Genomic DNA, 21732 nt, shown 5'->3' with positions numbered 1-21732 from the left:
CAGAAGAGGCCAAAGCTTAATCTGGCTGCCTTTTCTGTTCCTACATTGGCCAAAGGCTATTGGGAGCACACGAAGGGCAAACTGGCTCGTGCCATGCTCAGAAATGCACACCACCCCTGTCCAAAGGAGGGTTAAGAAAGAGGGGAGAGTCCAAGGGGTGGAGCGGACGAAGGGGGGGCGGCTCTTTAAGGGGGCTGGCTGCCAACCCAAGAGCCCTTTTCTTTGCTGGTGAACAGGACAGTCACCAGAGGGAAGGAAGGAGAGAAGGCAACAGGGCACCACGAAGGGTTCTTCTAGCTGAGCAGAGGCCAAAGGGAAAAAAAAACACCAAAGGTACCTTCACTCGCATCCTGAGACCATGGGTAAGTTGGCAAATCCAAGGAAGCCTTTAATCCTTCTCCAATAGGGAGAACCTGCAATTAAGAAGCTGGGCTATATTATCACTCCATTGCCCTTCAGTGCTGGGCTGAAGGGGTTTTTATGCCCTTTCTTCTGGGCGCTTGGGATTTTTAAAAAAAATTGACTTAAAATTTCAAACTGCTGTTTTAGCACCCAAAAGTCCCAAAGAACGACTGACGTTGACCGGCAAACTATTTAGGGAGCGTCTCCCGAATCTCCATCCAGGTTCGGCATTCCCTCCAGCGGGGTCGTCTTGAGTTTGAACCTGATCCCTTTTCCAGGAAGGGGGTCTTTGAGACGGTGCCAACATCTCCTTGGAGGTCTGGGCGCATCTCAATGGAGGCAAGGCAAGGGTCCGAGGGAGCTGCTCTCAGGGAGGCTGTAAAGTCCAGCTGAAGCTGCAGAATGGAGACGGGGGGGCAGGCAGGAGGCAGGAAGCTGGGGAAGATATGGGTGGGTAGTTAAGCTTTGTGGGTCTTTTCGTTCTAAGAGCTCATAGAAGGAGGTTGTCATGCTCTCTAGACAGGAGTTCTTTCTGTAGGGACTCGGGCATCTTCATCGCCACCCTCCTCCTCCTGCCGGAATGGGCACCCCTATTAACTCCCGCCAGGCCTTTCTTCTCAGCCCCTTCCCTGCAGAATTAGTTGACCCCCTCATTGGAAATAGGGTCTCCTTGGCCAGAGCGGCTGCCACACACAATGCCCCCCACTGGAGAGGGAGCTGGCAGCTCTCAAGCATCTTCCAGGCCTCTCAGGGCACCCGGGAGAGGGAGCTCTTAGCAGCCCCTGGCTTCGGCTTCTCCCACATATTTCTTATTTTCCCACCCACCCCCACCCCAGCCAGCAATTCCCAAGTTGCACAGGGATGTGTAGCTCTCCTCCCGCCCCTGCCAGGCTGCCAGATGTGCGCCAAGGTGTAAAGCAACACAGCCAACATCGGTACAATATTCAATCGTGAATAATATGGCTGTCAAAATAAAACGGACACCTGAAATCACATTTTTCTGAACAAGAGCAGCTCCTGGAGAGTTCCAAGTGGAGGAGAGCCCCCTCCCCTGCACAGCACCCCCCCTCCAGAAAGCAAGGAGTGATTTTAAGGCTTGCCTGGCTCCTGCAGGCAGTTTACCTGGTCCCTAGCATTTCATACCCCACTTTCCCTCCTGCACAGATTCTCTCCTCCTTCCTCCCCCAAGTATTTCCCCCATCCCTTAAAAGTAAGCCAAGCATGTGCCCCAGAAGGAGAAGACAGAAGAAGCAGAGATCACAGGTGCCCCCTTGTAGGTGTGGGATACTTTACGATGTTAGATCATCTTCTATGCCAGAAGATCAGGAGGGGCTCATTGGAGCCGTCCTGCAGCCTGGGATCAAGGCCATTCACAGCAATGCCTTCTCTCAGAGTGGATTTTGCACGGAGCAGGGAGTTGGCTAGATGACCTCTAATGTTCCTTCAACATTGGAGCGTCTCTGATCAGACGGGGCGATGCAGCGCAGGATCTATTTCAGCTACCTAGAGCCAGTCCAATATCTGGGTGGGCCAGCCAAGGGCTCTTCTTCAGGGGCTGTGTCTGCCTGCCTGCCTGCCTGCTCAGCTGACTGAACAGGGCTGCAATGGGCTCAGATGGAAAGGGAAGTCCTTGCGTGCAGGCTGCAGGCAGAATTTTATTTGGGGAGGGGTGGTAGGGGATGAGGTGAACATGCCCCCCCCCCCCCCGGCTTCATCATGCTGCAGCTTTTCTACTTCATTGTAAACCCCTCCATTTGAATAGTTTTCTGGGGTTTTGGTTTATACAATACAATAATACAATAGTAGAGTTGGAAGGGACCTTGGAGGTCTTCTAGTCCAACCCCCTGCCTAGGCAGGAAACCCTATACCGTTTCAGACAGATGGCTATCCAACATCTTCTTAAAGACTTCCAGTGTTGGGGCATTCACAACTTCTGGAGGCAATTTCTGTTCCACTGATTAATTGTTCTAACTGTCAGGAAGTTTCTCCTCAGTTCTAAGTTGCTTCTCTCCTTGATTAGTTTCCACCCATTGCTTCTTGTTCTACCCTCAGGTGCCTTGGAGAATAGTTTGACTCCCTCTTCTTTGTGGCAACCCCTGAGATTTAATTGTTATTCATTTATTTTACACCTTACTGTCCACGCCCATTCTGGGACCTGCTTCCACCCCAATTAAAGTCGTGAGAAACCCCTGTCTGCAAATATCAGAAGGCTCGTTCACCTTTCCGAAGTGGCTTTCTTGGCTACACGGGCGGGGAGCTTCCATCTGAGGGCCACATACGGGCCTCTGGGGGGTGGGGGTGGGGGGGCTGGCGAGGGACAGCAGCAGGAGGCACAAAGGGCTCCTGCCTGGGGAGTCTTCCATCTGATTGGCCAAAACCCCTCCCTCCCCCGCTTCCCTGCTGCAAAATAGAAGCTTCAGCTCCCCAGGGTGGGGAAGGCAAGCCCCCCTTTCAGCGGCCCTTTTCTCCTCTGAGCGTCCTTGGGGTGGCAGGTGGCCAGGTGTGCAAGTTCCCCAAATTTCCCAGTGGCCCCACCTGGGCACTTTGTTTGCCCAGTCAGAAAGACTCAGTCCCCTGTGGTGTGACTCCGGCCGCCTGCCATTCTCTTGCCTGGCCAAAGATCCGCTGGGAGTCTCAGAAATCCCCACGGCTCCGCAGTCTCTCAGTGGAAGCTCCCTGGTCTTGCAGGGCCTTGCAGGGAGCGGCTGCACCTGGCAGTTTTACCTTCAGGCATCTCCCTGTCCTAAGAAGGCCTGGGGCGCTAGGCTCCTGCGGCCACTGTGTCTCTGGACAGTGAGAGGACATAAGGTGACCAGAGGAAGACAGGAGAGGTCATGGTGGCACTCCGATGCCCAGCTGAAGCCAAGGTCAAGGGTTCTCTGCAGGCTGAAAGATGCCTCCATCCCTTCCCACAACACTTAGGAGAAAGCTCTGGATTGCCATCAACCCAGCCTCATTCCTCCTCCTCCCTGAAACACTTCGAGGGTGTCCTTTTTGGCCTTCTGTCAAAACAGCCTTGGAAAAGCCGCTCCAGGACCCCCCCCCCTTCCATCTCTGTCCCTGTGGCACCCACGCCTCCTCTCCCCCCTGCTGGTACCAGCCAGAGCTCCTCCGGAGTCAACACAACCCTATGTGTGTGTGGGGGGGGGAGTGTTGAGCTCAAGCCTTGGGGAGGCTCATCCTCCTTGTCTTCTTGTGTCCATTGTTCTACCCTGGACACAAGGCTGGGGATTGTGTTCACACAAGGACCTCTTTCTGTCATCTTTGCCACCAGCCAACCCCTGCCCCCTCCCCTCCCCCCGCCCAAGCCATTATGTAAGCTTAGTGGGTTACCCCGGAGGCTGGTGGAAAGCAAGGGAGGGGCCAAGAGAGAAAGAAGCCCGGGGGGGGGGCAGAGAGGGGCCTTTCGGCTGCCATGCTGCAGCTGTGGCTCCCTCTGGGCCACCAACTGATCCAGAATCTAGCAGAGAGCACAGAGGTGCTCAGACCACCAGCTCTCCCACTTTGGGTCCTAACTTAAAGCAGGACATTCATTTAATTGCATTTATTTGTTTGTTTGTTTAAAACATTTGTACTTTACAATACGCATAATGTGAGGAATAGAGGAATGAGGAGAATAGGAAGCCACTTGGCCAAAAGGAAATGGGTCCATGAAAGCCGGCTGGGTGACTTTGGGCCAGTCCCTCTCCTTCAGCCCAACCCACCTCACAGGGTTGTCGTGGTGGGGAATAAGAGGAGGAGGAAGGCATCTATCTAAACTCACTGTCTTATTTGTAAAAATAAGGAAGCAGGATATCAATCAATCAATCTCATGCTGGAAGCAGATCCTGCAGAGTCGAACGATCCTTTGCCTTTCCTTACATATTTTATTAGTTTTTTTGCTTGGGTTGAGTTTAGACAGTGAGGTCAAAATAACAAAAACCCCAAAGGGTCTTCAGCCCAGCATTCTCCCCCCCCCTCCCCAGTGGCCAAGCAGAAGCCCCCAGGCAGGCCAGGCGATCCAGAAGATGGTTGAGCCAGCCTGACCTCTGCTGCGCCCAAAGAGGGCTCCATCCAGCCTCCCGTCCCAAACCCCCTTGTGGGTGCAGGAGACCCGTCTTTGCGTTCAGCTCATGGCTCAAAGCCCCGAGGGGGGCTCCCCAGCCAGCCCCTCCGCAGACCCCCTCCCCAGGCTGATTCCCATAAGCTCCAGAAAGCAAGCCGTGCGTTCTGCCTTGTGTTCAGGCCACAGGGGGTTCCTTCTCGGTCCTCTCGGAATTTGGATGGAGGAAGCCTTGCCTGGAGACTGCTTCCTCCCATGGGCGAAGGTCATCTCCATTGCAGGGGTGTGATAGTCAAAGGAGGGACGGGCGGAGCCCCCCCTCCAGAACTTTCCCATGGGGGCTCAGCCTTCCAACGCACCCTTCCCAAAGGACAGTGGGAGCAGGCTCAGCTGGGCAACCCTGAATGAAGCCACCCAGGTCTCCGGCTGGGCCCCTGCTCTGCTGGCATTTGCTGGACAGGTGGGGGGGGGGAAGCGGCAGGAGGATGAGGGCACTTGGGGTTCTTGGGTGGCAGGAAGGTGATCATGACTGCCTTGCGCCTATCAGATGCCAGTCCCAAGTGGGGAACCTGCTGGCTTGAGGCCTCGGGCACTTGTTCCACACCACACTTGAGGAGAACGAGGGGGGGGGGGAGGCTGTTCCCAAGAAGGGCAAGGAAAAGAGGGCTCCATTGTTCTCTGCTGGTCCCCCTTTCCTCCCCAGTCGGGGCAGAGAGAAGAGTGCGGAGAACAAATCCCCCTTGTGCTCTCCGTGCCACCCAGAGACCAGTACAGCTCGCAAGGCTGACCCCTGGCCCCAGCAGCTTCTGATGGGCTCATTCTTCAGGGCTGAGAAAAACACCCCGGGGGACAAAGAGGCAGAGGAGGAGGAGGAGGAGGAGGAGGAGGAGGAGGAGGAGGAGGAGGAGGAGGAGGAGGAGCAACGGGGAAAGCGCCTGGAGGGAGGGCAGATGTGGAGAGATGGCTAAGCGGGGGTAGGGGGTAGGGGAGGACCGGCTCTCTCAAAATTGCCACTGGAGTGGGGTGGGCTTCTGCGTTGTGTGGCGTATTCTCAGGATTACTGTTGTATTTTTTGTAATATAGATAATATTAGTGAAGTGCCTGAGACAAAACCCCAGAGCCAAACACATCCACCACCTCCTGGTCCTCAGAATCCCAACCCGGATCCAGTTGCAAAGGCGAGGTCTCCAGGTAGCTGCCCTTCTCTCAATCTGCCCTTCTGAACCTCAAACCCCCCACCTCCCTTCCGGTCCAAAGCAACAGGCTTCTCCTTGGCTCTCTGGCCCAGATCAGGCTCCCCGAAACCCCGAAGCAGCAGCCTGGCAAGGAATTTAGTTCCTGCTTCTCCGCTCCAGGTCTTCTTCTCCCAGATGAAGCTTGGAGGTCTGAGCAAGGTCTCAGCAGACAGACGAGAGTGGCTCTTTGGGAGTCGAGGCCCGTTTCTGGCCCAGGGTAGAGAGCCAAACTCCATCCCGGCCTTCGCCTGTGTCCGTTACTAATGACCAGGTGTTCCTCCTCCCTGCCAGTGGAAATGCCGGAGGGAGGGCAGAGCGCGATCCAATTCAGAGGAAATGCAGAGTTCCGTGTCCTCAGGAAGATCCCAGGATCCCTTTCATCAGGCGAGCGCCCCAAGAGTCAAGGCACATCTTGCTTTCAGCTTGGAAGGCGGGCGTGTCTGTGGGACATCTCTGTTAGAAAGATGCAGAGGGCACTCTCTGAGTTACTGGACCCACAGAGCTGCCTGGAGCCAGGAGGAGAGGCAGCCACCAAACAGATGGAAAATTAAAATGAAACAGACACAAGATTCTGACCAATCCAAAATTCAACTTCTTTGCCAGACAGGGAATAAAGTCGGTACTTGGTTTACATCTTGCTAAATGCCAGGCTACCAGCTAACTGTCCTTCACAGCCAGAGGTGTTGCCCGCCCCCCACCTCCAAATAGCAAATTCTGCTTGAAGGTCTCCTTTTTCAGCAAGTGTCGTTTTTAAGACCAGCAGAGGAAGGAAGAAAACTAAAAGACATACCTGAAACCAAAAGAAAATTATATGAAAGTGGACACCCCAAATAACAAGCAGCCCTCTGCCCAAATGCATGTCCCAGAAGAGGACATGCCAAAAAGATGCCAGTAGAAGTCCCCACCCCCACCCCCAGGTCCTAAAGCCTGGGGCTCTCTCTCAAGGGGGGGGGGTCGCCTGCCTCTTTCTTGATCTCCCACCTGCAGGAAAAGATTGGGGCAGGGGGCAGTCACTGGCCAGGAAGCAAATAGGTGAAGGGGATCATGTGGCTTTTAGTGGGTGAAGCCCCTTCTCCTCTGTCTGCCTCTGCCCCACCCCACCCGCCCGCCTGCCTCAGGGCTGGCTCTTCACATTCATCCAGGATTGGCTGCCCCACAGATTTGGATCCAGTCTCAGCTTCTTGACTTGATGCAACCTCTAAAAGTTCTCTCTTCTCTGCACAGGGCAGGACATTTGGTCAGCTGCTGCTGCAGCCGCCAGGGCTAATGGGCACTCTCTCTCTCTCTCTCTCCCTCCCATCCTTCTCTGCCCAGGTTTGTTAGAGTGCTGTGCCAGGTGCCTGGTGGGAGCCCCCTTTGCCTCCCTGGTAGCCACAGGCCTGTGTTTCTTGGGAGTAGCCCTGTTTTGTGGCTGTGGCCATGAAGCCCTCACGGGCACGGAGCATCTGATCGAGACCTACTTTTCCAAAAACTACCAAGACTATGAGTATCTGGTGGATGTGTAAGTATTCCCCTTTTTGGGCTGCGTACTCTGGGCAGGGCAGGGGTGTAGCAATGCCTCCCCTCCATAAACCTCTGCCAGAGACCCAGACGCTCCCCTCCTCCTGTCTTCCGAGAGGCATTTCACGTGCCTGGCCAGCCAGCGCTGGGGATTAGGGGTTGGGTGTGATTTTCAAGAAAAGAATGCTCGAAAATGGTATTTAAAATGAGAAACGGTGTGAAGTTAGTTCAACTGTAAATGTAGTTGTTCTCCACACATGCCAAGTTGAAAAATAACTTAAATACGAATGCCCGAGTTTTAATACTAATTTTTAATCAATTTTAATGGCTATGCATTACACTTCATTTTTAAAAAAATCCTATATAGTTGTAACGTATCTACTGTGGAATAGTAGATAGCGGATATACCAGTTCTCTAAAAGGAGCTTCCCCCTCCCCCTTCCATTGAGCCACTTTTGCAAAGCCCCTTTCATGTCACCATCGGGCGGGATGGGCAGACGGAGCCTCGTGCCAGGGATGCCAGGTGGCCGCAGAACGTGCCCTTCTCACGCCCAGCCTCTGAGCTGCAGCTGTGCAGACCGGGCTCCTTTCAAGGGGTGATTGGCACAGCCGCCTCACCCAGCACCCATTGCCTCAAAGGCTGCTGGTAGTGTAGACGTGCCCAGGACTGAGGTCTGCCTAAGTGCCACTGGGGTTAGCTGACGGGTGACGGTAGCCAGCCAGATGAGGGAACGGGCTTTGTTCACAGATGCTGGACTGGTAAAGGCAGAGTGGGCATCAAACCACTGCCTGAGGTCTCTATGGCCGCGGGTGCCCACCTGGCAAGGCAGAGATCTATAGGGCAGCAGCCAGCTTTGCCTTGGGGGGGTGAGGCAGGCAGAGTCCTGTGGCCGAAAAACAATCTCTGCCAGGGGTCTCCTGTCTGCAAAACGGGGGGCTGCCCTCTTTCAGGGTAGGCCTTTGGACCAAGCGCTTTGCAAAGCCTGACTCCTGGGATGGGTGGGGGGGAGGCCTCTGGATGGGACCCCTGCCCTCCTTCCCCCCCTTCTGAACCCGGCCTTCCTTTGTAGGATCCACGATTTCCAATATGCCATTTACGGGATCGCTGGTTTCTTCTTCCTCTTTGGAGCCCTCCTCCTGGCCGAAGGCTTTTACACCACCGGCGCTGTGAGGCAGATCTTTGGCGACTACAAGACCACCATCTGTGGCAAGGGCCTCAGCGCTACGGTAACAGGGGGCCACAAGGGGAGGGGTTCCAGAGGACACCGTCAAGCTCACTCTTGGGAGCTGGTGTGTCACTGTTTGGGCAAATGGCTAGGACATCCTGACAAGGTGATCTATCCGCAGTTTGCGTCTTCTGGGGCAGGTTGGCTGGTGTGGGCATGGGCGTGGGCAGACAGGCATGAGACTGCAGCCCTGGTCAGCCCCCGTGGCTGGTCCTGAAAAGGCTTCAGGCACAGGCCGGGCAGCTGCACTGGAAGAGACACTGGTGGCATCTTAAGAGAGAAAACCGCACAGGATGGCAGTTCCTCCCCCACCCTACCCACCCCTCCTTGCAGCCAGGGGGACGCCGCCCCTCCTAACACCTCCCCAGCTGTCCCATTGACTTCGGCCTTTGCCCACACTAACTGGCTGACTCAACTTACGGGCATCCCCTGCAGGGCTCCCCCCTCCCCCCGTGCTCTCCTTTTTGCAAGGAAGACCTGGCGGATTGAGCCTCCACTGCCTGGTGATAACCCCCCCGTCCCCCCCATCCCTCTGCAACGCAAGGCTGACTGTTGGGCATGGGCCCCTTGCCATGAGGCACTGCAGCTGGGGTGTCTCATCAGGCCATACGTGTTGCAGGAAAGGGGAGGGCGGAGATGCCAAGCGTCGCCTGAGCGATGGGTACTTATTTGATCCACCAGCTGAAGTGCCTGTGGCGCTGGGCAGCTCTGCCCCTGGGCACCCTGCTCTTCCTTCCTCAAGGGACCCCAAGCAAACTCCTTTCCAGGGGGGGGGAGTGGCAAAGAACAGCCACAGGGGGACCGGGAGCTAGAGGGACTGGGCTGGGGTGGGGGGATGCTATGGACGAGTAGAGGGCCATCGGCCAAACCAATGAGGGAGCTGGCGTAGATCCGTAGCACAAGCATTGCCCAGAAATGCTCAGTTGCACCGGAAGAGCCCAGCAGACAAGGATAGAGCAAACCAAGTGCTGTTTTCTTTCAAGATCACTGACTTCTGCACCTCTTGGGCAAATGCTCACCTTCAGGCACACTCAGTACTCCTCCTGGCACTCAGCTAAATGTCACATGCGCTTTACATCCCCCCCCCCCGCAAGATCCTCTCACCACTGCAGCCTGGAAGCCCACATGGCAGAGCATGGGAAGGCTGGCTCCCTCGAATTCCTGATACAGGTGTGCGTACTGCGTGTGCCTTTCTTTTTGAGCATCTGTCCCAGCCCGAAAGTGTGGTTGGCACCTGGGTGGGTGGGGCTCTCAGCGTAATCAAGCACGAGCTCAGACCCCCGCGGCTGGGATCTCTAGCCAACAGTGGCATGTCCAAACAGTTTGGCCAGGAAAAGGAGGTCGCCCTTTGCAAGGCAGAGAGCAGATTTCTTCCTTTCAAAAAGTCTGCAGAGATGCCCACAGGGTCTGAAGGCCCAATGCGAAGGGCGAAAGGTTGCAAACTGCAGCCATGTTCGGCGTAAAGCAGCCGCTGGAGAGGGAAGTGCAGGTGTGAGGGATGAGGGAAGGGAGACTTACTAGCGTTCCCCGTTTTTAAAAGTGTACCACTAAGGGAGCATCTCTGCCCTTAAAATGCATCGCTTTCCAAATTGCACGAGGTTAGCTCATCAATCAGATTCTACGTGACACCGATCACAACTTGGCTCCATGTTCTCAATGGCTACGGCCCAGCAGACCCTCAGCCTTTTTGAGAGGAGGTTATGGAGCATCATGGCCCCCAATTGTGCTGAGAGCACCTGGGGGGGAGAGGAGAGGAGAGCAAGAGCTGCGAGCAGTGGGTGCGGGCTGCAATCCCTGGCAGTCCCATTGGTGCTGGAGGGGTCTCCCCTTCCTTTCCGGCTGAAAGAGGTGGGGAAGTTGTCTCAGGCTGCAGATCTCCAGTCTCATGCTCTTCTGGCCAAAGGTCCTGACCCGCAATGACCCCCCGCCCTCTGCCTGCCTGTTCTGACTTTCAGTTTGTGGGCATCACTTACGTCTTGGCTGTCCTTTGGCTTCTGGTGCTGGCCTGCTCTGCCGTCCCGGTCTATGTCTACTTCAGCACCTGGACCACCTGCAACTCCATTGCCAACCCCACCAAGACCTCGGCCAGTATCGGCAACCTGTGCGCTGATGCCAGAATGTATGGTGAGTCACAAATGCCACTTTCTTCCTAAAACCAGGAGATTTCTAAACGGGGACACCTCAAACCATCTAGAGCCAGCATGGCTGGCTGGGGAATTCTGGGAGTTGAAGTCCACAAGTCTTAAAGTTCCCAAGCTCTGCTGGCTGGGGAATTTTGGGAGATGACGTCCACAAGTCTTAAAGTTCCCAAGCTATGCTGGCTGGGGAATTCTGGGAATTGAAGTCCACAAGTCTCGAAGTTCCCAAGCTATGCTGGCTGGGGAATTCTGGGAGATGACGTCCACAAGTCTTAAAGTTCCCAAGCTATGCTGGCTGGGGAATTCTGGGAGTTGAAGTCCACAAGTCTTAAAGTTCCCAAGTTTGGACACCCTTGGTCTAGAGGCTGGTACAGGCCTGGATGGTTCTCTGGCTCTGGTGAGCAGATGGCCACTCGTCCGAGCCTGTCCCTGGAAGCCAGAGGCACAGAGGAAGGCTGCTCACACTGGGCGGCTCTCCTGAGGAATGGGGAGAAAGCTGCCTTCCGGAGGCTGGAATGGTTATGTCCACATCCCGTGAAGCCTTGGTTTGCTTGACTGGGGGCTGCAGAAAAGGCTGCAACTGGCAAGGTTCATTGGAGGAAGAGAAGGAGGAGGAGGAGAAGAAGGGGGAGGGGGAGGAGAAGAGGAGGAGGGGGGGAGAAGGAGGAAGAGAAGAAGAAGGAAGAGGAGGAGGAGGTGGAGAGGGGGAGGAAGCCAAAATCAGAGCACTGAATGGTTTAGTGGGTTATTAAGCTTGGAAGTGGTCAGGCCTTCTGACTGCCCCCAGCCCTCTCCCCTGGCTTCTCGAGACAGATGGAGGAGCTCCATAGGGAGAAGAGGTCAGGCCGGGGGGGGGGGGGGGCTTCCCGCCTCCGTGGAGTCCTCCTGGCCTGCTGGAAGGGGGGGGGGGCGCTGCTCTGTGCTCAGGACCTCTTGTGCTCCACCCAGGTGTGCTTCCCTGGAATGCATCTCCGGGAAGAGTCTGCGGCCAAAGCCTCCTCTCCATCTGCAAGACTGCTGAGGTGAGTGTCTTCGGCTGCACAAAGGAGTGGAGGATGGGCTAGATTTTCCCAGCAAACAAAAAGAACCAGAGGGGAGGTTCCTTAAGGGAAAAAGGGGTTTTATTTCCCTTCCCCCCCTCCAGCCACCATCATCCTCATCCTGAACTGGGTTGGCAAGACAGGAGAAGCCTCCGGTCAGCTGCTGGGTGTCCCAGCTGGTTGGGGGGCAGCAGGGGGCCTTAAGCGCCCTCAGGCTTGGCTGTGGGTCGACCTCCTCCCAACCTCCTCTCTCTCCATCCCCCCTCTCCCCATTTCCAGAGGGTAGGCCAGTTCTGGTGGGTTCTCTCTCTCTCTCTCCCTCCCTCCTTTCCTCCTCCTCCTCTCTCTCTCTCCCTCCCCCTCTCATTGTCTAAGTGACTTTGGATGGTGTAGAAGTAAAAAAACCCACTCCAATAAAGTCCACATAAAAAACTGTACAAAAATAAGCCATGTTTAAGCCCCCCCCCTCCCCCAATCGCTCAGGGTTGGGTCTCATTCTTGGGTCCCATGCCAGTTGCCAGAGCCAAGTCTTCACGCTCTCCGGAAAGCCAGCAGTTATCTTTGATAACTCAATCATCAAAACCAAGTTATTACTAACCGATATTGGCCACCTGCTGTTTGTGGATAATCCATTGTGTTTCAAGACAATCGGCAGGTCCCTAAAAATCCGAGTTGAGTCACCAAACACATCTTAGTAGCTCCGTCAGCTACTGCCTTTTAGTAAAAACCATCGTTTTGAAGACAATTCACGCTCCTTGAGGATGGGCTCCAGCACGAGACCCAAAGCTCTGAAGAAAAAACCTTTGGTCCCCACTGACCGACCCAGATTGGTTCTTACAACAACCCATATTATTTATCTGGCTGGACAAAATGGACGTAAGGTACCATCTGGGCATTATTTTGGAGGTGACACTCACTTTTATATGAGGATGAGAAATAAACGATCCCACCTGAAACTTTGAATAGTCCACAGGATGGGTAAGAAAATCCATCTGCCACCTTGAAGAGCGGCTTTGCTAGATCAGTGAAGGCCTCTTTGGTCCAGCAGTTGGTTGAGCCCCTTAGGGAAAGGGGCTGCTTTCTTTGGCCCCAGGCCAATGCAAACCCAACTGTGATTCCATGGTTGACCCTGGCCAGACCTCCAACCTCTGGGTTCAGTCCTCCAAGGGGCCGAGATCTCCTTGATCCCCCATCCTCCAGGGATGGGGCTTAGACCTCTCTGTGTTGTTTTCTTGCAGTTCCAGATGACCTTTCATCTCTTTATTGCCGCGTTTGTGGGGGCCTCCATTACCCTTGTGGCCCTGGTAAGTCTAGCCAAGAGTCCCCTGGATCTTCTCCCTTGGATTCAAGGGTTAGGGAGAAAGACGCAGGAATGCCATTATTGCTTTTGGGCCAAACATTCTCAAATGACAGCAACATGGAAAGGCGCTTCTGGTTGATTCACAGTCACCCCTGGGACTGTTGCTGGGAAGAGTGCGGGCGGGGCTGGGGACCTCTAGGCAGGTGCAGAAGCAGCCTGGAGCGCTGGGGGCCACGAGGGGAGTTTGGGAAGGGGGCTGTCTTTGCCAGGGCCTTTTGATCTCATCTCCTCCTTCCCACTTTCTGCCTCCAGCTCACCTTCATCATTGCTGCCACCTACAACTTTGCAGTCCTCAAACTGATGGGAAGAGGCACAAAGTTTTAAGCGTGAGCGAAAGAGAGAGCCGTTACCTTCACCAGATGCTCTTCCTCCTCTAACTACCAGGCTTTAACTCAACCAGGCAGTCACGCTGTACCTGGCCTCCTCCTCCTCCTCCTCCCCCCTTAACACCATCTGACTGCCCTTCCCCCTTGTGCCAATGAAGCAGGCCGTGTCCCGAGGATGGAGGAGAGTCTCTTCAGCACCGCAGCTACACTCTTCCTTCATGCTCTCCTCTCCCAGTAGCTCTCTGGGCTCCTCTGGGACCACCCAACAGATAAGCTGCCTGCTCCAAAGGAGGCCCAGGTGGTCTGATCAGCCGGCTGAGCCGCCCGGAGACACAGAAGAGCCAGCTCTGCTAGTTCACCAGCTTTCTCTTGGGGTGGCACCAGAGGCGGCGGCGAACACAAGCCCCTCCCCCCCTTGGCTAACCTCCCCATCTCCTGGGCAAGAGGGCTTGGAGCCAGGATCTTCCCAGGAGGGAAAGAGAGCACCGAGCCACTGCCTTGCGGAGAGTGACCTTGTCCATCCTCCCAAGAGCTGCGAGGAACCTGGGGAAGGGGCCCTTCTGTCCATCTTTTGAGGAGCAGGAAAAGCTAAGTCGATTGGCTCTAGCTTCCTTGGGCCACCCCAGCTGGGCAGAGGTCAACCTTATCTTAGGAGCACCCATAACCAGAAGCTGCCGTGTCTAATGCTAGGGGCTCCTTCGTTAGAGGAGGGGGTCGTAACCCTGGGCCGTGTGCTTTCCCTTTGGCCACGAGCGGTGGGGACCCAAAGCCTCCGACCGTCACATTGGTGCTCTCCTCTCCCAGTGACTGCTGCTTCTATCCTACGTCTCCTTCCTTAGGGAATCATCTGCAGAATATAACCCGTCTTCCTTTCCTTATTCTTTTTTACTCTTCCCCATTCCTGGCAAACCGTAAGCCATCCCAGTTATATGGAGCCTCCTGTCTCGGTTCCTTGGTCCAACTAGAGAGGTAAAAGAAGAGAAAAAAAACACCCTGTACATTCTGGACACGGATTTCTATAAAAGCAAAAGAAAATTGCTTTGGTCTCTGAAGGGAAGGAGCATCCCTGAACTTCACACCATGATATCCAGCGGAAAGAAGGGATGGACTGGAAGGGTCATGGAAGCTCTCCCCGACACTCCCCCCGGCCAGGAGCCTGATTTGCTTCTTGCCCACGAGGGAAAGGCCCTAGCTGGGAGCTCCCTGGCCAACCGGGCACAGCCAGCTAGTGCTCGTCTCCAGCCTTGGGGGTCTGTGTCAGCCAGTGGGGAGGGGGGGAGAAGAGATGGCCAGGCAGGGGCCAGTTCCCTAGACGGCTAACAATCAGGGCAGCCCTGCTGAGCAGGCTTGACCCAGGCAGCTGAAACCCATTCGGGATGCACTTGTGAACAGAGCCCACCTGGAAAGCAGAAGCGAATACTGGGGGCAAATGAAGTTGTCTATACCTGATCTTCCACGTTGATTGCAATGCATATAACTGGGACTCAAGCCCTCCGAAATCCCTCAGTATAAACTCTGGGGAAACCGGCTAATAAGCTAAGTGTGTTTCTTTCTCCTTTTGAAATTCATTTTTAACAAAGCCTGACCAGTTTGTTTTTGGAGACTTACCTTGCAAGGTGTATTTTGTAATATTTGAGGAATAAAAGTTACGACTATTCTGAAGAACTCTCTGCACTCTTCCTGTCTGGCTGTTTTTCCCACCACCAGGGTCTCCTTGGCTGCTCTTCTCCCTCTGCCTTCCGGGGAGGTTGGGGCAGGACTTCTGGGCGGGGCTCAGGCCTCTCGCAGGCGCTTGCACGCCTGGCCCTCCTTGGCATGGCTTTCAGAAGGCCAGCAAGATGGTACAGGCTGATGGCCTCTGCAGTCCCCCCTTTGCAGCTCAGACCAAAAGATCAGCTTTTACTGCCTCAGTTCCTCTTCCCAAATTGATAAAAATTCTCAGCATCTATGATGGATGGTATGGGGCAACCTCCATCTATCTATCTATCATCCATCCATCCATCCATCCATCCATCCATCATCCATCATCCATCCGTCCGTCCATCCATCCATCATCCATTCGTCCATCCATCCATCTATATTATCTATCATCTATCCATCTATCTATCTATCATCTATCTATCTATCTATCTATCTATCTATCTATCTATCCATCTATCATCTATCTATCTATCATCTATCTATCTATCTATCTATCTATCTATCTATCTATCTATCTATCTATCCATCTATCATCTATCTATCTATCATCTATCTATCATCTATCTATCTATCCATCCATCCATCCATCATCCATCCATCCATCTAATCATCCATCTATCTATCTATCCATCCATCTATATTATCTATCTATCTATCTATCTATCTATCTATCTATCTATCTATCATCTATCTATCTATCTATCTATCTATCTATCTATCTATCTATCTATCATCTATCTATCTATCCATCCATCCATCATACATACATACATCTAATCATCCATCTATCTATCTATCTGTCTGTCTATCATCTATCTATCTATCTATCTATCTATCATCTATCTATCTATCTATGTGTCTGTCTGTTTGTCTGTCTGTCTATCTATCTATCATCTATCCATCCATCCATCCATCCATCCAGATTAATGAAATCTCCTGTGAAAAAACATATGTGGGGATTGTCTCTTCGAAAGCAGCACAGAGGGGCGATTCCCCGCAGGCTCCACTGGATGATGGTTCCTGGCTCAACCTCTTGCACCTGCAGGCTTTCTGAGAAAAAGGATGGCATCCCTTGCTTCTCCCATTGTGGCCAGATGGCTGTTCCACCCTCCCACCCACTCCTTCAAGAATGCCGGGGCTTCTCTCAGGCCCAGCACAGAGCTCCTCGTGCCAGCCCTTCCTCCCTCCAGACCTGGTGGGTGCTCGGATTGGCTCAGGACTAGGAATGACCCACGAACAAAGCTCCTTCTTTTGCAATGAACAAACACAGCAGTGAAACACACATTGTATTTGTGGAGAGCTTCTGAAATCTTTGGGTGTTGGCGAGTTCACCCACTTGTGCTGGTAAAGTTGCTTTTAGCGGGCATTATGCGGGAATGGACTTATCTATTGATCTGGTTGGTTGGATCATTCAGTCTCTTAAGGGCTGGTTTAATTTCATCGGTTGAGCCACTCTGTGAAGTGGGTCAGAATTCCCCCCCTCCCCGTTCCCAAGTCTCCATCAGGAGGAGGAAGGAGACTTCTTTAACTGCTGACCCATTCAGAGGGACCTTGTTATGCACTCTGAACATCACTTCTCCACTGGGTTTTTAAATGGGCAGAACAGAATGAAAACTGGCATCGTGTGGATATAATCACCATTTGCGGCCCACAAATACATTTCCCCGTTGCCTTCTTACGCTCCCGACTCCCAGACTTATAGCAACCACAGATGATCAGGGAGAAAACTGGAAGAGCGACTCTTGGGCTGGCAAGGACAAAATGTGAAGAATACACCAGCTTTCTCCCAGGCTTTTGGTGCCTGGCAAGGGGAATAAACCCCAGGGCGCCTTGTGGTGCCATGCAGGCAGCCAATTTAGAACGATAGGCTTTAGGAACCACTTTTTCAGATCAAGTGTCTTCCTCAGCGGGCAGGGTGAGATGCACAGGAGGGCGAGGTGTGAGACGGTTTGGGCACAGCAGGCTCTTTCCTGAAGTTATAACAAACTTGCCGTTTTTAAGATCGTTTTAAAACCCATCTTTATTGGTGCCACTGGCTTGGTTCAGCTGCAACAGATGGACAGGACTCTCTCTGGAGACAGCTTTGAAAAAAATAATCATGCTTGTAACACTAGGAGTACATGAAGTCCTTTGAAACGAATGGAAAAGTCCCTGCATTTGGGCTCCACCTTACATGGATTAACCTTGTCGCAAAAGGCGCAAAGAACACATTTGGGAGCATGACTGATACCCCCCTCTCTTCATGTACTTGGCAGTTTTCCCTTCTTCCTTCAGTCACCAGAAAATCTACCTCTCTTGCATCCCCCTTTGGGACCCTCCCCCTCCCCCCGACATATGCAGCTGGGCTGGGGCGTCTCTTCTCCTGGCTCTAGGCACAAAATTAATTCAAGGCTTTTGCCACACCTATAACTGCCCCGCTCCTGAAGCCCCCTCTGCTGAACCCCCCAAGACAGTGGGGGAATGGTCGGAATGCGGCTTGTGGGAGGAAGGGGGCGGTTGGCTTTGATTGTGAACCTGAATGGCAAGCCAGCTAAGTGTCACCAGGGGCTCTCAAGGGCCCAGTTCTTGGGCCAAGAGCCCCCAGGAGCAGCTGGTCTTTTTTGCGATACCCGTTTCTCTAGGCGGTGGTGGGAGGGGCTCATTTCTAGACGAGCCTGAGGGACAGGACGGAGCTCTTCCAGCATTTGTTCAGCCCCGAAAGCGTACTTCTGAGGACCCTTTGCCAAAGAGTTTGGGCACCTGCAACCTTGGAGAGCTAAGAACTTCCCCAAGAATAGCGCAACTGGTAACGATGCAGAATTTGGCCAGTTTTCTGCCCAAAAAGAAGCAGAATGGAGGGAATGGCATTGACTTTTGCTCTAATCAGAGATATAAGGTGGCCACATCCATGGGCCGCACATCACTAAGTTTAAGCGTACACTCACCTACATATGCGCTAGCCAGGTTAAGAGTCTCTGTCCCCACAGATTCAGCTCAGAGGCCCCTGCTTCCTACAAAGTCAAAGTGAGTCTTATCCCGCACTTCCCGCTGAGGCACCTGAAGCAACCTCCAGGGGAATCAACAGGAGCAAAGGCAGAAGAGGTGGGAGACAGAGCCCAGGGCTCTCTTGTTGCTTGGCACTAACAGCAGCCATAGAGATGGGGGGGGATTGTGCTCAACTCTCCCCACCCATTTGACACCCTTCCCCATCAGCACAAGGCATCTTGGCCAGAAAGTCCCACATGACTCAGTCTGCTGGCCACCAGGTGACTGTGCAACACCTCCAGCGATTCTTGCTCTCCCTGGTCCTGCTCAGGAGCTGAGGTGTATGGGGCAGACAAAGGACCCTGGTCCTCCAACTCCCAGGGCAGGGGGAGAGGAGAGGGAACAGGAAGTGCCCTCCGCCAGAGCCCAATCCCACACTGCATGATCAGGAGGCTGAGGTGCTACTCTAGGGCAGTTCAACCAATGAAGGGCTGAGTGGGCTAAAGAGAAAAGCCAAGGATCCTCTCTCCCCTTTGGGTTCCCTTTCTCCCTCTGTAAACAGCAGCCAGTTCTAGACTGGCACCTCTCAGCAACACGAAGAGCCTGGCTTGGCACTCGGGTGCAGGTCGACCGTGCGGCCCAGGACGCAGTGCTCCAGCTGCTCTTCCAAGGCCAGCACTTGCCTCACTGCTTCCTCAAAAGCCACCGCCACATTTGTATCATCCTTGGCACTTGTCTCCAGGTAAGGGTAGTCCCCGTGTGCCAAGCACCATGCCCGGGCCTCCTCTGCTGCCACCTGCCTCTCCGCCTTGTCCACCTTGTTGCCCAGCACCACAAAGGGGAAGTGCTCCGGATCCTTGACATTGGCGTAGCAAGCAAACTCCTTCCGCCAGTGGCCCAAGTTCTCGAAGCTCTGGCGGTCATCAACGCTGAAGGTCAAGAGGCAACAATCCGCACCGCGGTAGAAGGGTGTCCGCAAACTCTTGAAGCGCTCCTGTCCCGCCGTGTCCCAAATCTGGAGAGTCACGAGGCGTCCGTCCACTTCCAGGTCCTGGTTGAGGAACTCCACCCCGATGGTGTGGAAGGCGTGGGAGTCAAACTTGTGAGTGACATAGCGGTTCATGAGAGAGCTCTTGCCAACACCCCCGTCGCCCAGGAGGAGGACTTTCAGCAGCAGAGACTTCCCGCTCATGGTCAATCTGGCCGCAGCAAGCTTGGAAAGGAGCAGAGCACAGGGTTAGCAGGCAGGTGGCAGGCCCAGCTCCCTGGCAGGAGGCACGCAGGACGTCTCCTGCAGTGGTGGGTTCCGGATCCCGTCGCAACCAGTACGCTGCGACGGGGCCAGGCAGCCACCTCGGGCACGTGTGATGCACGTGCATGCGCATGCCACTGCCCTGCGCACACATGCGCATGCCACCGCCCTGCAACACCCCAGCTGCTTAGCAGAGGTCGCGCAGGCGCCATACACTGTGCACGCATGCGCAATTAGCCCGGTGCCTTAAAAACAGGTAACAAACACAGGCAGATGGGCCCACCCAAAAACACCATTCCGGTATGGTGGGTGCTGCTCCCAGCTGCCACTGGTACGCCCGTCCCAGGCCGTACCGCCCGGAACCCCCCACTGGTCTCCTAGCTCAGAAAGCTACCTTTCTGACTTGACTTTCGGTTGATGTGGCAGCGAGAACGGACTGGAAATTAGTGGAGCTCTGATGAGCACCGCGAAAACCAGCTGGTACCTACTGTTGGGAGGCCTCCGGGCCATATCCATCTTGTAGGGATGGTGAAGAAAGGAGAGGCATTTTGTGGACGGTGAGGAATTGGCAATTTCCTCTCCAGGACAGAAACACTTCTTCCAATCACCAGCAGGGGCAGCGGCCATTTTCTGATGGTTGTCTCAAAGCTGGGACAACCGAACTTAAGAATTGAGCCGGAGCGATGTTTTCGGGAGAAAATATCATTTTTTATGTGTATTTTAAACTCCCTGGATATTTTGACAATCAGCGGTATTTGTTAGGCTACTTTATATGAAATAGAAATTCAGAGTGCCATCTACTGGAGGAAAAAAAGTACTACAAAGCTCAGCTGTCTTGGTGAGCAAAATCTATACTAAGACTAAAATAGACAAAACAAGAGAAGTAGCAGCTGGAAGATTTGACCTTGGCTGTACAAAAGAAGATAATTTGGATATTGTGAGAAAATTTAAGGAGTGCTTGTGTCCCCCCCCCCTTTTTTTTTGGCTCTCTTTGAAGAAAGTTAATTGAAAACTGGATTTATCTATTTCTGGAATTGGACTGCTGTTGGATTATATTAATTCAGTAGAGCGCCCTACTTTTGAAGAGAAGAGGAATCATTGAACAAAAGAAGAAAAACAAGGAAATTAAATAGACTTTAAATTGGACTAATTGTGAAGAGAGATAATTTGGGAGGCTTTAAAAGATTTTTAAATTGTTATAAAATGGAGTTTCAGATCTATGGAGAAATATTTCTGATTTCAAAAGAAGTACATGAATCCTTGATAAGTAATTAAGAAACAGATAGTTTGTTTAAACACACAGAAAAGAAAATAGAAGAAGAACTTGGAGGGGGGAATTTAAATGAAATGCAAGAAGCTAAAAGCTTAGAAGAGGAAGAAAAAATAAAAGAAGAATCAACTAGACCAGGGGTGTCCAAACTTGGGAACTTTTAGACCGGTAGACTTCAGACTGGGAATTGAAGTCCACTGGTCTTAAAGTTCCCAAGTTTGGACACCCCTGAACCAGACAATACTGTAGAAATTTAGTGGGGCGGGCAGGGGTAGCTCCCAGCAGCCCAACCCACCGCTGGCTTTAGTCCTTCCCTAGTTGGCAGCTCTGAGGGCCTTGGCCTGTTCGCTGCAGTTCTCCCCAGTTCAGACAACCCGGCTGGTTGCGGAAGGGCTTCCCGCCGGTCTCGGGATTTCACGGGGAAGCCCGGGAGAGACCAAGCGGGAGGCCAGGCGCTGGACCTGGGCGGTGCCTGCCAAATGCCTCCGCCGAGGAGCCAGACGGCCGGCTGGGCGCCCCGCAAGCTCAGGAGCGATGCCAGCTGCAAGCCGGGAGGCCCGCGCCGCAGAGCCGCTTCGCCCGGCGCTTTTGTCTCTCGGGGGAGGACCGAGCGCCTCGACGCCATCCAGCTGTTCCCGAGGGGCGCCCGGGGCTCGCATCTGGGCGTGGGGGGGGGGGAAGAACCGTAGGAGAAGGGAAGCCCGGGAGGGTCCCCAGGGGTTTGGCCAATGCCATCCGACGCGCCTTGGCATCCTCTGCTCCACCCCAGGCACCTCTGCCCGGCAGCAGCGGGCAGGCAACCAACCAACCCAGACCCGCCGGTGGAAAGCTGCGGGTCTGGGAGGCGCTTCTCCGCCCCCACCCGACGTCTTCCTCACCAGTAGGCTGCGGCTGGTCCCGGAGCACCTGCCCGGCAGCCAGGCTCGAACCCGTTACACCGTCGCCTCCGCCCGCCTAGCCGGCCTGCCACTCCGCGGCAGCCTCCGGAGCCTGGCATCTCCTGTGCGCATGCGCCCGCGGCTGCCCGGGCAGAGGCCGCCCAGCGGCTGCCCCTGCAGTGGGAGGGCGGCCCCTCGTGGGGTCCAGACAACGTCGCCCCCGGGCGGCTCCCACCCGCCCCGGCAGGCACTGGCGGAGCTCCCGAAGGGCCGGCCGCGGAATTAGGGGGGGGGTGCGGAGGCGGCGCCAGGCCAGGTGTGAAAGAAGCAGCCGCCGCGCATCTCTCTCCCTCAGCTGTGCGGACCCCTCCCCCCTCTCTTCAAGGCTACCCCGGCCG

The 21732-nt window shown here is 54.2% G+C and overlaps 2 protein-coding genes across 3 annotated transcripts; one reads left to right on the top strand and one right to left on the bottom strand.

Annotated features, from left to right (window-relative positions):
• The first annotated feature begins 227 nt into the window (after window positions 1-227).
• On the top strand, window positions 228-14934 carry PLP1 (proteolipid protein 1). 2 transcript variants are annotated; one of them, XM_081964278.1, is made up of 7 exons: window positions 228-362; window positions 6994-7180; window positions 8250-8406; window positions 10361-10529; window positions 11492-11565; window positions 12822-12887; window positions 13196-14934. In XM_081964278.1, the coding sequence occupies exons 1-7, from the start codon at window positions 359-361 to the stop codon at window positions 13265-13267; spliced, it is 729 nt and encodes a 242-aa protein (XP_081820404.1). In that variant the 5' UTR covers window positions 228-358; the 3' UTR covers window positions 13268-14934. The 2 variants fall into 2 exon arrangements, with proteins under 2 accessions (XP_081820404.1, XP_081820403.1); XM_081964277.1 differs by having other exon boundaries at window positions 8250-8511.
• Window positions 14935-16981: 2047 nt separating this feature from the next.
• Window positions 16982-21452, bottom strand: RAB9B (RAB9B, member RAS oncogene family). Its single transcript, XM_081964296.1, has 2 exons — window positions 21335-21452; window positions 16982-19147 (listed from the first exon to the last, which is right to left on the bottom strand). Exon 2 carries the CDS (start codon window positions 19124-19126, stop codon window positions 18521-18523), a length of 606 nt encoding a protein of 201 aa, XP_081820422.1. The 5' UTR covers window positions 19127-19147; window positions 21335-21452; the 3' UTR covers window positions 16982-18520.
• Window positions 21453-21732: the final 280 nt, after the last annotated feature.

This window comes from Natrix helvetica (genome assembly GCF_964273705.1).
Source record: "Natrix helvetica genome assembly, chromosome: 11".
Lineage (NCBI taxonomy): Eukaryota > Metazoa > Chordata > Lepidosauria > Squamata > Natricidae > Natrix > Natrix helvetica.
Note: the sequence above shows the minus strand (reverse complement) of the source record. Positions and strands in the feature narration are given on the sequence as shown.